This window comes from Xiphophorus hellerii, chromosome 15, assembly GCF_003331165.1.
Source record: "Xiphophorus hellerii strain 12219 chromosome 15, Xiphophorus_hellerii-4.1, whole genome shotgun sequence".
NCBI lineage: Eukaryota > Metazoa > Chordata > Actinopteri > Cyprinodontiformes > Poeciliidae > Xiphophorus > Xiphophorus hellerii.
In genome coordinates this window covers 3,889,604-3,904,251 of record NC_045686.1, presented here as the reverse complement: position 1 = coordinate 3,904,251, position 14,648 = coordinate 3,889,604, and the positions used below count along the sequence as shown (strand labels likewise).

At 37.1% G+C, this 14,648-nt stretch overlaps 2 protein-coding genes and 1 long non-coding RNA gene across 8 annotated transcripts in view; 2 read left to right on the top strand and 1 right to left on the bottom strand.

The window, feature by feature from the left end:
• LOC116734114 (butyrophilin-like protein 8) overlaps window positions 1-14,648 on the top strand; it is a 47,436-nt gene that overhangs the window by 20,091 nt on the left and 12,697 nt on the right. Inside the window, exon 1 of one of the 6 annotated variants that reach the window (XM_032585280.1) lies at window positions 13,861-14,066. The exons of 3 other annotated variants lie outside the window; for them this stretch is intronic. The gene's annotated coding sequence lies outside the window, so the exon portion shown is untranslated. Of the gene's footprint in view, window positions 1-13,860; window positions 14,067-14,648 lie in introns of those variants that run through there. 2 more of the 6 variants (XM_032585282.1, XM_032585277.1) reach the window with 2 other exon arrangements.
• On the top strand, window positions 1,816-2,461 carry LOC116734118 (uncharacterized). Its single transcript, XR_004342173.1, has 2 exons — window positions 1,816-1,858; window positions 2,096-2,461. It is a non-coding gene; the product is annotated as an uncharacterized LOC116734118 (long non-coding RNA).
• LOC116734115 (coxsackievirus and adenovirus receptor homolog) lies at window positions 10,712-12,962 on the bottom strand. Its single transcript, XM_032585284.1, has 3 exons — window positions 12,809-12,962; window positions 11,165-11,500; window positions 10,712-11,050 (listed from the first exon to the last, which is right to left on the bottom strand). Exons 1-3 carry the CDS (start codon window positions 12,870-12,872, stop codon window positions 10,968-10,970), a joined length of 483 nt encoding a protein of 160 aa, XP_032441175.1. The 5' UTR covers window positions 12,873-12,962; the 3' UTR covers window positions 10,712-10,967.

Here is a 14,648-nt window from a genome sequence, read left to right as displayed (position 1 = left end):
ACACAGATTTGTTCATACTGACATTTTTACCTGATTTTGTCTCATTGATGAAACGACCAAATGAGGTCAAAGGTCACTCGGCACATTGAGACAATGACATCTGCAGGCTGTGGCATTGAATCTTTATACATCTAAAATATTTCTGAACATTCTTGTAACCATTCTTTGCTATAATAGGTTATGCAGGTCATGATTTTTATGTTTTATTTTATTAATAGGTCAGATTTGTGTCATTCAGACTGTACAGTTTCCCACCAGCAACAATTGTTGCCGAGTATAAAACCTTTTCACTAACATAACCAACATAAAATGATATAATTCATGAATATCATGTGTTTATTATAGGACCAAGGATTGAAATGCATGAATTTATTTTACAGGAAATAATCTGGGATTAAACGGGTTAAGATGGAACATATACACACATATTCATGACATTCTTTGATTAAATTAATTTCTCTTAAGTGTTACTCCAATAGTTAAAAATGTAATTTATACCAGGTGAGTCTTTCTCCCCTGAGAATGTGTCATAAGTTGCGGTGTAGATGGTGAGGCAAAACGCCAGGAGACCCAGGTAAGAGAGATATGGTAGATTAACGATGAATAATGCTCCAAAGACAGTCCAAATCCCTGGCAGCACTGCTGAGCGGAAGCTGAGGCTCAACACAGGTAGCAACAGAGAGAACGAATGGACTAACCAGCCACACAGCAGAACAGAAGCCAAGACACACAGGTGACACTAAATACACAGGAGGTAATCAGGGAACGAGACACACCTGGGAACTAATAAAAGGGAGACAGGACAACATGGAGACTCAGAGACTCAGGAAACTCGAAATAAACACACAGAAAAACACGGAACATGACAGAACCCCCCCCTCAAGGACGGCTACCAGACGACCCCCCCAAACTCAGTCTTTTTGTTCACCAGTTTCTCTACATGTGGAACAAAACGGAGTTTTTCTCAGATTTATTTGTAGTTCACAGATAAACTAACAGAAAGAGAATAAAGCTAGAAAAGCTGAAATGTTTCGGTGCATTGATACTTTACTCTGTTAGTGTTGGCAAATATCCTTGGTTCTGATTGGCTGAAACCCAAAGACCAGAGACAAGAAGAGCTTAGCGCCTGCAGTAGTTACTCTGTGCATTTTAACTCATCTGTTGAACTTTAACCTTGTAAAAAAACATAGTTTAAAAAACAACTTTACAATCAGCTGAACTTAATAACACAGATCAATAACTATTGAGAGACATTGATCAGTTTTATTCCTTTCCTGCTGCTGTGGTGTGAAGTGAAACTCCAGCAGCTCAGACTGGTCGCCTCTCTGGTCTCACTGGTTTCTGACTCACTTCTAACCTTCAGAGTTTGTCGTTTTCTGCTTTGTGGTGAAAAGTTTCATCTCTAAAGTGGTTTTTGTTCTGCTGCTTCGTTTCTGATCCGGTTCCATGAAATCTTTAGTGACCCAGTTTAAAACCTGAATCTGTTCATCAGGTCCTGGTTTTACTGGTTTATGCCGAGTTTTAACTCACTGGAAACGTCTTTAAAATTGTGTCAAAATGTACAGAGTTAAAATCAAACAACATTTTTATTATTTTGAAATGTTTGCAGATCAGAACACAATAACAACAATAAACTGTAATTATTTTATTACCATTAATGTTTGTTTTAATGATGAGCAGCTGAGTTAAATAATAATTATTATTTAAATCCAGTTAAATAATAATTATTTAACTGGATTTATTTAATCCTAAACAATAACTAATAATAATTATTAATCCTAATCTCATGTTCATCAGTATTTATTTGTGTTTTTCAGATATTTTTACAGTTGCAGTTTTTTCTCTGAAGTACAGGAAGGTGAATCCAGATGGACACACACCTGGATTCCTGTTGCTATGACGACGGTCTGATTAACAATAACCTGATCAGATATTAAAGACAAGATATTTATCTCCACTGAGAAAATGATCATTTATTATGTTTATATTGATAAATTAATATATTTGTACCAAATAAGACGAGAAGAAGTTTAACTAAATTAATCATGTTTCTGTTTTCTAAACATGAATTTATTGGTTCTGATTTTATTTACAGAATCAGTAATATTCTGAGATCATCCACCGGACCAGAACCAGAGACCTGCTCTAACCGGATCAGAACCGGAGACCTGCTCTAACCGGATCAGAACCGGAGTTCTGCTCTAACCGGACCAGAACCAGAGATCTGCTCTAACCGGATCAGAACCAGAGATCGGCTCTAACCGGACCAGAACCAGAGTTGAAAATCATCTGATGAGTCGTTGGAGTTTGAACTGTCAGAATTGGACCAGAAAACAACATCGATTCTTTGACATCTTTTCATTATTAACTGGTTAAAACTGGATGATTGGTTGATGGTTGATCCACCATCAGTCGTCGACCTCAACCAATAATCAACCAATAATCAACCAATAATCAACCATCAACCAATAATCAGACACTGAAGCTGTTATTTGGTCCTAAATTCTCAAATATTTCCTAAAAAACAAACAAATAAACCATTTAAAAATAATAACATAACAATAATGAAGAACGAAGTGAATATTTGACCAAAAGAAATATCAGCTTTCATGCTGATGCATCAGTTTATATGAGAGGATTTTTGAAATAATTTAAATAAATCAAAAATCAAAGTTTATTTTTTCTCCACACAACATTTATTGTGAAACTTTTAATATTTTGCATTTAAATAAAACCCTTTTAAATATGAAAGGCCATTTATTTAGTTCTTCATGGACAGATTGGTTGAAACCAGAGAACTGATCAAATGTTCATATTTTATCATTCTTTGTTTACTTCCTGTTTTCTCTGTAGAATCATCACCTTTCATTTAGCTTCCACTTTTAGCCTGTACTCTAGCGCCACCTGCTGGTCTGCTGCGGTAATGTTTGGAAACTGAAGGAGTTCCTACTTTGTTCCTGTCCAGCAGGTGGCGCCTCCGTCCCAATGAATCCACTGTGATCAGGAACTGCTGCAGTATTTATTCTTATTAAATGCTAATAAAGGTCGAGTTTTAGATTTAATTCTATAACTCACAACAGATGAGTTATAGAAAAAATATGAGTTTTTCCATAATACACATGTTATAAATGAATAAATTAGTTTGTTTTAGTCTGAATGAACAAAGTGAACCATGAATCTGATCACATGGTAAAATATCTGGCAGGATTCTCTGAAAGAGCAGGAACAGCAAAACATATAATAATATATATAACAAGTATTTATTAAAAATAAATGTTGATATTTTTTGGAGGTAGTTTTAAATCTTGTGCCTTTTTAATGAATTAGGAAAAATCCTGTAAAGTATTTTATCTATAAACGATCTGAACAAGCAGCAAAATGAATATTTTCTATGTGTGTTAAATATGTTATGGATCTCAGCAGAACATGAAGAAAAAAGAAAAACTTCATTTTTCATATTTTGATGAGGAGGCATCACAAATGGACTCCTCCATTTCTCTTTCTCTTTGAATTATTTTAATGCATCAGAAACAAATAAATAAAAACACAAATCAACTCAAACTGAACCTTTTCTCTGGTAAAACCGTTAAAAACACCTGGAGAAAAGCAGCCAATCAGAGGGAGAGGATCAGTTTGAACTTGTTCAGGTGTTTCAGGTGGATTTCATTCATATTCTAACAGTCTGCAGCTTCAGGTCTGAGACACTGAGACACGTTCAGGAACCGTCACTGAAATATTCATCGGAACTGAAAGCAGCAGGCTGGGGTCAAAGGTCAATCTGCATTTTTATTAGCCTCTTAAACTTTAAACATTTTTATTTAATTTATAAAAGAGAAGGAAGATGAAAAGCTGCATAAATCCTAATAAAACGTCTCAGTCCTGATAAACGGTTTTTAGTCTTATGAAAATATTTTCATTCCAGAATACTCACACAGACAAACTCAGACATGTTTCCCTCTTTACATCAGCAGCAGGAGGTCAGAGGTCACAGCTGCTACCAGACGACCCCCCCAAAAAATGTCTAAGAAAAAACACAACAAGGGTGGGCGGAGACGAAGGAGGGTTCCCACGGGGAATGTCCGGCGGGCGTCCGCGGCGCCGGAGGCGGGAACCACGGAGGAGGTCCGGACAGTTCTGGACAGGATAAATCCCAGCAGATTTAGGAAACTCAATTAACCCGTTAGAAGGAGAGCTGGTAGCACATCTCCCCTCAGGAGAGGAAGGAGAGAGAAGGGGGGTGTTGCGCAACAACAGCATACAACCTATGACCTGCTGCACAGTGAAACATTTACTCAGCTTCAGTAAGGAATCAACTAGAGCTGCTCTGAATTTGATTCAGGATACCTTTATCCTGAATACTGAATTTGCTTTTATCATTTCTGAGATTTGTTGTTGTGTTTGGGAGCTTGTGTGATGTGAGGCGTTAGCTGCAGCTGCAGGTCAAATACAAGTTCAGTTCACACCAGTTTATTTGATGTGTGTGTGTGTGGGGTGCGGGGGGTGTATGCGGGTGTGTACAGCCCACATGGAAACATGAACAAAACCAAACAATCACTTTTTCTAATGATGGGGTCGATTTAGGAAAAGTCATAAAATTTCAAGTTGGAAAAAGATTGTTTACGGTATTTTTTCTACAGCTAAACATGGTAATGGGTCAGTTTGACCCGCAAGACAACACAAGGGTCAAAAATACTTGATCAATCACAAAGGGAAATAAAATGATGTTGTAACTCATTCACATTCTTCCGAGTTATTGAAGATGGTGATGCTGTTGGCAGGATGCTCAAGGTTGTCCATAACTTTCTTGATTTTATGAAGAATCCTTCTTTGCACTGTTGTCTCCAGAGGCTCCATAATCTCAGCAGATGTAAGTAATGCCTGAGAATCAATGAGCTTCAGAATTAATTCATTTTTAAGTGATTTTATTTCAGAAGAGAATCTGACTAGAAGTTGATGACATGTGACCCGAACAAGTCCAAACCAGAACCTCTGGGAGTCAGAACCAAACCTGGAGAAAGTCCTGCAGGTCTGGAAGCGGCTGGGAGTTTCACCTTCACCGGGTCACACAGAACATCTGGTGACACTATGCAAGAGAAAAATTGTACTCAACAAATCAACAAACCAAGAAACTTCAGTTCCTCTGACTGACAGCAGCAGCCTGGCAGTCCGTACTGAGGGAAAACACCAGACATCAGTTCTTCCTCATTAGGTCACAGACAGACAGACTGACTGACTGACTGACTGACTGACTGACTGACTGACAGACAGACAGGCAGACTCATTTTCTCTTTTCCTTTTAATAATAATCAGTAACAAACATGATGGAGGTTAAATGAAACCAGTTGGTTCTGGGTCATCCCAGCACCGCTCCAATCAGAACCGGACCAGAACCGGTCCAGACTGGTTCTGGTTTCCATGGCGATCTCCTTCATTCCTGCATCAGGCTGCACGTCTCACACAGACAAACTCAGACATGTTTCCCTCTTTACATCAGCAGCAGGAGGTCAGAGGTCACAGCTGCTCATATAAAGGTGGGCGGGGTCAGAGGTTAAATTTATGCACAACATTTATATTTATTCATAAACGGTTAGATAAATAAAATAAAACAAAAATAACAAATTCACCTCCACAGGTGAGTAAATCCTGTAAACATGAAGAGTTTATGAAAATATGATGAAAAACTGATGGATTTATAATAAATAAGATTATAAAATAAATACAAAGGACAGATTTTACTGGATATTTTAAACCCTGAGCTGCTGCTGTTTGATTATAGATTATTAATAATCAGAACAATGATTAGTTTATGATGCTGAAGGATTTCACAATAAAAGACTTCCTGTCTCAACATGGTTCATATCATCCTGGTGCAGCTCTATGAATATTAAATAAACTCCAACAAAATCACTTCAATATGTCAAGTTACTTTATTTAATCCTAAAATAATAATAATTTACTGAACAAATGAAGATTTTCATCAGGATGTTTACTGAACTTTAGAAATATTACAGACTAAAGAAGAAACTCTTTCCTCTAAAATCTTCCTCTTACAAATGAGACGTTGAAGAACAGAGTATTAATTTAAATGACATGAATAAATAGGATGTAAAACAATAACTAAATAAAATGTAAATTAATATTTTGACCATGGGTCAGATTTTCAGTTGGAACATGAACTGTTGGTTTTATTCCAGATTATCTTTGAAATCCAGTGAGAATAAATCATTTCACAACAAATGAAGCTTTAATGATAAAATGTTTATTCTGAGTGTTGGAGCCAATCAGAAACAGGAGAGTTAAAGTTTCCACAGCAGAGGTCAAAGGTCGTCTGAGGAATCAGTCAAGTTGCTGATTTTATTTACATATTAAACTAATAAATGTTTTTCTGATGTTTATGAACTTATGAGTTAAAATCACTGAAGCAGAAGAGACGTTAATAACCAAATGTCTTATTTTTATTGTTGACAGTAAAAAGATGTGGAGCATAAATATTATGAACTCAGATCATTCAGTATTTTATTCTGTTCTGACCTTTGACCCTGAACCTTCAGAGGTGTTTCAGTTTTCTCCTCTCAGCTCCAGTTTGTGACCTTCACATTCTTCAGTGAGTTTAGTAAATCATTCCCAGGTGACCAGAGTCAATATGTAACCAATAACTGAGTCAATATGTAACCAATAACTGAGTCAATATGTAACCAATAAGTGAGTCAATATTTAACCAATAAGTGAGTTTTTCTCTCTGACTTTACCTGATCAGATCTCTGGTGATGATTCTTTTTGTTTCTGTTATTTCAGGATCTTTTTCCTGCTGTGAACTGAAACATTCCTGGATGTTTGACGTTTTCGTGTCTCTGCCTGTACCTGAGCTGCTCACCTGGCAGCAGCTCCACCTGTGTTTTCCAGAGTGGGCGGAGTCAGAGCTGCTGGGTCACAGAGTACAGAGTGTACTGGAGGACAGAGTCAAACCTGGCAACGTGGAGGAGCATGCAGGAGGATCAGTGGGCCGCCATGAAACGCTGCAGGTCAGTTTCCTCTTTACTGCTGCTTTGAAATATTATCTGGAGCCGATCGCACTAATGAAGGATCAATAATTTACTAAATAAATGATCAATAATGTCCAAACTGCTCAGTCAGAACCAAACATCTACAGGATGTCGGACCTTCAGCTTCCTGCAGTAATTCCTCCGTCAGGCTGAACTTTAGTTAGAAAAACTTTAGTTGTGACTCAAAATGTTTGTCATTTTCTAGCAGAATGAATAAATCTGATCATGATCAATATGTTGATCAACCAGGAGATGATTTACAAGCAGATTTATGAAACATATGCACTTCTACTAGTTTAACTTTTAGTCATTCTAAATTTAATACAAACTAAAATCTTTCAGATTTCTATATTCATAAACTTGGACTTTCTTCATAAATCAAACTAAACTGAAGATGAATTGGTTCAAAGTTTTAATAACTGTTATTTTAATAGCAGGAGTTATTAAAAATCTCCTGTTATTAAACAGTTTGTGGTTCATCTCTAAAAGTGATTCAGATTATTAGAAACTCTCTGCGTCTGAAAAATGTTTGTAGTTTTTATTGAACTTTCTGCTTCAGCTTCTTTCTTTCTGTTTTCTTGGTTTCTGCTTCTGTTTCCTCTGATTGTTTCTCTGGTTGGAACATTTTTCTGTTGTTGCATTTTGCAGCATTGATGTGTTTGCTTGGTGTGTTGCCATAGTTTCATGTTTTTGTGTTATCAACAACACAAAACCTGATCAGACGCAGCAATCAGGAGAAAATACAGAGACTGTAAGATCAAATCAGAAACATCAACAGATAATCAATAATCAGAGCAGAAGGAGAAAGAATCAGATTGTTCAGTTTGGATTTAAATGTTTGGATCTTTGAAATAAAATATTTCTGATGTTTAAAGTTTAGTTATCTGGTGAAATGTTTACTCTACTTTATATACTGAAAATATTACTTTTGCATTATTTTTACAATAAATTTCTGAGAAATAAATTGAATTGTCATCTTTATAAAAAGAAAAAAGCAATTATTGTGTAATATTTAAAAAACAAACTGATTATAGTTATAATATACATTTAATAATCCTGATTCCTAATAAACATGATAAACTCATAAACCTTCTAAACCAGGATTCTTTACCAGTGATGATCTTGAACACATTATTTTCTAGAGAGATTTTGATTTATTAGTTTTTTAATGAGTAAAAACCAGAGGAATCTCCCACCATGAGCTGCTTTAGTAAAGATAACTGGTTTGGTTTTACAGTGTGGTTCTGGTTCTGTTCAGTCTCAGTAGTTATTTAAACTCCTGCTTTTTATTTCTTCCTGTCTGGATTCTCTGTTCATCCGTCTTCATGTTCCTGGTTGGTTGAACTTGATTAGTTTTTATTAATAAATCATCACCAGGCCTCACTGTCACTGATCTTCGGCTCTGCAGGAACTTTTATTACATTTGGCTGAACACATTTAAAGTTTTATTAAGTTGTTGAAGCTTTAATAAATAATGAATCTGCAGGTCAGTTACTGTTTATGATCTTAATGTTGGATGAAGTCGCTGTTTGTGGCTGTTGGTCATGGACATGATGTCCAGTCTTTATGTTTGGTGCTGATTTATTTCTCTTATTAATGTTAATATATTTATTGTTTTGGTTTCTTATCAGTTTAAATTAACCTGGATTAGGGCTGAAACTTTAACACAGTATTTTCTATTCATTAATCACATAGATTGAAATCTTTGAACAAAATCACGTCTAGTTTTTAGTATCTGAGTTTCTGGTAAATCTGGAAATGTGACTCTTAAACTTCCTCTGACTGATGTGGTTCTGCTGACTAGTAAACGGACCTGAAAGCTCCGAGTTCTGCTGCTGTTCACTTGGTTTCTGTGTTTTAACTGAAGGTTAAATAGTGACTATGGCTACAAACACATTTATTTCTGGAACAAGCCAACGTTTTCATTCAGCAGGAAGTCAGAGCTCAGATTACAGCTTAACGTTCCCAGTTGAAGCTGAAGAACCAGAACCAGAACCGATCCACAGGGAGAACAAACTCCATGCAGACGATCCTGGTCCGGATCTAAACCTTCTCAGAAAACAGAAGCAGAAATAAAATGTCCCTGATTGTCTGGTTTGTGGAACCTGGTGCAGCATAACAGCCTCCACCTGGTTTCTCCGTGTTTCCTTCCTAACAGCCTGGATCACTGAACATTTTCCTGCTGCTCGTCTTTGTCAGCAGGAGGAGGAAACACTGGCTAACGGTCAGGATGCTCAGACAAACTTTCTGTTTGGTGTCACATATCAACTGTTTTACAGTCCAAATGCAGTCAGGAGTTATTCATGTTGAAGTTCAAACTAAATCCCAAATTATTTCAATTCATTCAAGTTGAATCAGTGAAATTTATCCGACTTTAATCCACCATAATACTGGAGAACATAAAACATTTCAATAAAAAGACACAAACATGTAAATCAAATGAAAACACAGTGAGGTCAGAATAAATATGAACAGAAAGCAGAAAAAATCTCAATGAAATAAAATTCTTCATATGATGATCAGGTTGTTCTTCATGTTTTCTTTCCACATTTCAAACATTTTTCTCTTCACTCTTGGTGCCGACATGGATCCTGATGATGCTTCATGTCTTTACAGCCTTTCAAGGCTCTTTAAGGAGGATTTTCCTCAGATTATTACTAAAATTACCAGGAAACATTTTATGTTCATCAGATTCACTGATTACATGTGAAGAACAATGAAGAACAATCCACTGATGTGAAATATGTAAACGATAAACAGCAAAGCAAAAATAATTTAAATCTCCATTAAAAATCAATCTGGACTAATCTGAAGAAAGATTTTTACAGATATAATCTGATTCTATCCAGGATCCAGGATCAGTTCAGGTCTGGATCAGGTAAGAAATGAGAAAATCTGACTGTACTGCCTTTTGTAAATTAAACTGGACCAGCAAGGCTGAAAACCGCACTAGAGCGCCCCCTGGTGGATATTCTGTTATGTTTTGGTGACGCTAGAAAAGAATATAGATCCAAGATGGTGGAAAGCAACACGAACAGTTCATGATTTAAGCTGATTATTATCCTTATACGTTGTGTTTCAGACAAGATTTGTTCGTAAGTGTTTTTTTAATTGTTAAAGCTATAATTGTCTCTTCGTTTTATGTAACTGGTGTAAATAATTGTACGCTGGAGTCATTTAGGAAAAGTTTTTATTTTTAGCTAGCAGCTAGAATAGCTAAGTTGCGATGTTCGTTGGCTAATACTCAGTCTTGTATGTTTCAGTTTATGATGGCCAAAGTGATGGCAGGGGTCAGAGGTCACTCTTCAATAAGCAAGGAGAAAAGAAACAAGTTTGGTTATTGGAGCGTCGTTGTCTGGCTGTCAGCAAATTCTGCAGAGTTAAATCAACACTGTGCCCAGTCTATTTGGTCCTTATCAGAATTGGTGTTAATTTAACTCTTACAGAGTTATTTCAACTATAGTTATAACTCTTTCAAGTGTTAAAATTACTCATTTTCTGGGTGAAATAACTCTGAAAAGAGTTAAATTAACACCAATTCTGATAAGGACCAAATAGACTCGGCATAGTGTTAATTTAACTCTGCAGAATTTGCTGTCTAGCTGCTGAAAACTGGAAATCTCAGGGCGAGGACAGCACAGTGACTTATAAAGCATTTCAGTCCATGGTTGATGGTACAGGTAAAATAGTTTTATAATGCTGATGAGATCAGAAGGTTGATCAGTTGTGATTATTGAAACATCAGAGCAGGGAGGAAACAGCCTGCAGGAGGAAATCAGTTCATGCTGATCGATCAGAAAATCACCAACAGCAGCAATAATCTGATGCAAATTATCTTTACAGGATTAAGGCATTCATTCATCTATAGATTAACTGGAGGATCTGAGGTTTTCTGCATTAAACAAGCAAATTGTTTTCTATAGATTAGAACAAAAACACCAGCAGAGACACAATCAGACCAACTATCAGTCCCACGGATCCGTCCTGGTTTCCTGAGTTCTTGTCTCCTGCAGACAAAGACAGAACTAGAATCAGTTAAACAAATGATCTGATCCCAGATGTTTCTCTGGGATCCAGAACCAGGAAGATGCTGGTTCTGATCCAGAGTTCAACTCACTCACCTGGAGGAGGAGGAGGAGAAACACGCAGGTTGATGGTTCTGATCCGTTTAGCATCCAGGCTTCCTTGATTTCGAACTCGACATTCATATGTTCCATTATCGTTAGTCGTTGCGTTCATCAGAACCAGAGACACGTCTCCATCCTTCATCCGTCTGTCTGCCAGATCCACTCGGTTCTTGTAATCTGGATGCTGGATGGATGAATCAATCTGATCGTCTTTGTACAGAAGAACAAATTCATCCCCCAGATCAGTTCTGCGCCACTCCACAGCGACAGGTTTGTTCTCAGTAGTTGTACAATTCAGAGTGACGTTGAGTCCAGAATAACCTGTGATGTCTGTAGAAAAGGAGACACAGAGCAGAGAGGTTAAAGGTCAAAGAGGACTGTGTCCTTCCATGGCAGCATAAAGTGCTTCATGTCCACCAAGTCACTTCTGTGGTTAACAGTCACTGTTACAACTTAGTGACTCTGATGAAATATTGATCCACTTTTCAGAACCTTCTGGCTTTATGTACAGTAACTGGTGACAGATTTATTATTTTATCTGTTTATTGGTTGCTGTTACAGCCCGGCTCTGGGCCCACGGCGTGTTCAACATGTTGGCCTAAATATGTTGTCATTTTCCTATCAACTAAAAAAATGCTCTTTGTGATACAGAAACTCATAATTACTTCATAAATTTACATTTTGTTATATTTTGGTCGCCAGTTTTTCACAGCTGGGTTGATGATGTCATCAGGTCCAGTCTGTACTGGAGTCTCCAGAGTAAACAGGAAGGCTAACTTTACCCCAGTAGTTGTTGATCATATTGGTTTGACTGGTGTCATTTGAGATAATGCCACACTGTGGCGCTATTGGCTGTAATTTAAAAACAATAAGGTGAATCTGGATCAATTCCCACATGGAAATAAGAAGAGTGCAGTGAGAGAGAGCCGAACACAACTTCCAGAGGATCTATATTTGTGCTTTCAACATTTCTCTACAGAAGACTTTGTCACTTGTACGAGCAAAACTGATTAAGACTCTAACAAGAGTTTGTTACCTAAACAGGCTAAAAATAAATGCTGTGCTGATAGTTTCTATCCACAAAGCACTTAAATCCAAGTTTTTAGTGTAAATTTATGCACTAAAAACCAATAGAGTGGCAAAGGCAACCAGAAAACTGGCAACCCAGCAACACTATGGCTGTGCTCCCAAGACAACCGCTCTAACCATCTGATCTCACGCTGCTGTTTGTGAGCACATGAACTCCAAAGGGGAGACACACTGAGGCACAAATCAATCAACAGGTAACACTTAAAAAACTTTAAAAACTTCTAAAAAAAACCTTTATTGGAGAGAAAAGTTCAAAACGAAACATCCCCTCACTATCTTCCCAAATAAGTTAAACTATGTTCACTAATTAACATCTCAAAGAGATAAAATTGTTGTGTGAAATTGTAGCTTAAATTTGAGGTCTTATTGTGTTTTATTGTTGTTATTATGAGGCTAATATGACTATAATGTTTCGCTACACTGTGTGTTCAACTACTCTGTGAACTAGCAACGTCATCATCGTATCATCAGTTTCCTGTTCGTCTTTTGACTCTGGATTAACAGTTTGTGAGAATCGTTAGTAAAAATGAAGGCGGATTAAAAACTCACCTTCAGCAGAGACAGAACTGATACGAAGAGCCGAGCAGAACAACATGATCATTAAACAAACCATTTCTGTAACCTGTATCCACTGTTAGCCGTAACGGTACAAGGAGTGAAATGCGGAAGTCACGTGGGTCATGGAGCAGCAGATGCTGCTGGTACTGTCGCAAACTGTCGTAAATCATAGTGATGGGAGTTATGGCTCTTTGAACCGAACCCAATCATCAGAACGAACCATTGAATCCATAATATAGTCCATCCGTTACATCCGGCTGGACTAGTCATGGATCTGGCATCACCGATGCGTCGGCGCATGCGTCAAGTCCTTAGACCAAACCCCGTGTCGGTGCGCGTGTTGCGTTCAGCAGGTCATGTGATACAGGAAGTGTTTCTAAATGACTCTGACGCCAAACTGTGTTTATTTAAAGAGAATCTGTCAACAGGATGCATTTACCAAAATCATTCTTATCTTTTACATCATCAACTACGGAGCCTCAAGGCAAACGAAAGGTTTGGTAGTTTGGGACCATTTTGATCTACATCAGAAAATAAAGTATTGATTATCACTTCGTTGTTGTTTCATCCGGTTCTGTTCAGTTTCTACTTGATCTGAATCCAGATTCAGCTGAAATTGACTCTTAGTTTACTGTCATATTATGTTCTGCTGGTTAAATGTTGATATGTTTGACAGAAGTGAATTATTGAAATAAATCCACCTCCTCAATGCTGAGGCTTTATAGGCATCAGAATGAAGATACACCTGGATAAACTCAGGTATAAACTCAGCCATTCTACAAATTACTGTTGCTTTTATCTATTATTTTATATAAATGTATTGTTTACTTCACTTTTTCTACAGCAGTTGTGTCAAAAAATAGTAACAGACTAAATTTCAAAATGTTGGAAAAACTTAATGTTTTTAATGAAAATTTGTGTTAAAAAAACTCCAGTCCTCAAACATCTTCATTCCAAACATGTTCACTTAAATTTTAACTTTATGGTTCATGTTCACATTATTTATTGACTGTATGAATATCAAATATATTTTGAATTTAACTGAAGATATGACATAATACAATATATAATATACAATAAAATATAAAGACATTCTGGACGATCCCAACTGTGGGAACAGTTTGGACCTGAACTCTTCCTCTTCCAACATGAGGAAGAGGAGTTCTAGCTGCAGGCGGTGGACCAACATCAGATTGAACCTTATGGGTCAGGAATGGATTTCATGAAGCTCATATGTGAGTCCAGGCAGGTGAGCCAAAACTTTTGGTAACATAGTTTATTAACTAGAGACATTATTATCTTTTCAAACAATATGGAGACTTTGCTGCCCAGAAATGGACCAAAATGTGAAATTTTATTCTCTGGATTCATTTGGTACCAAAATACAGAAATGTTATAAATCTAGTTACAATGTATAAGTTTCCTTTGGGCTCTGTACTACACAGCCTGGCCAAAAAAAAAGTCGCCACCTGGATTTAACTAAGCAAATAGGTACAAGCCTCCTATTGGATAAGTACTGCATAGGCGATTATCTTTCAGCTGGCAACAAGTTATTTAACCCCAGCTGATGCAATGAGTAACTCCTCATTTCTTAAACAACCATGGCAAAAGACACATCCTGTGGTCGTGGAAAATACGTTAGTCTGTTTAAGAAGGGTCAAATCATTGGCATGCATCAAGCAGAGAAAACATCTAAGGAGATTGCAGAAACTACTAGAATTGGGTTAAGAACTGTCCAACGCATCATTAAAAACTGGAAGGATGGTGGGGAACCATCGTCTTCCAGGAAGAAATGTGGTCGGAAAAAAATCCTGAATGATCGTGATCGGCG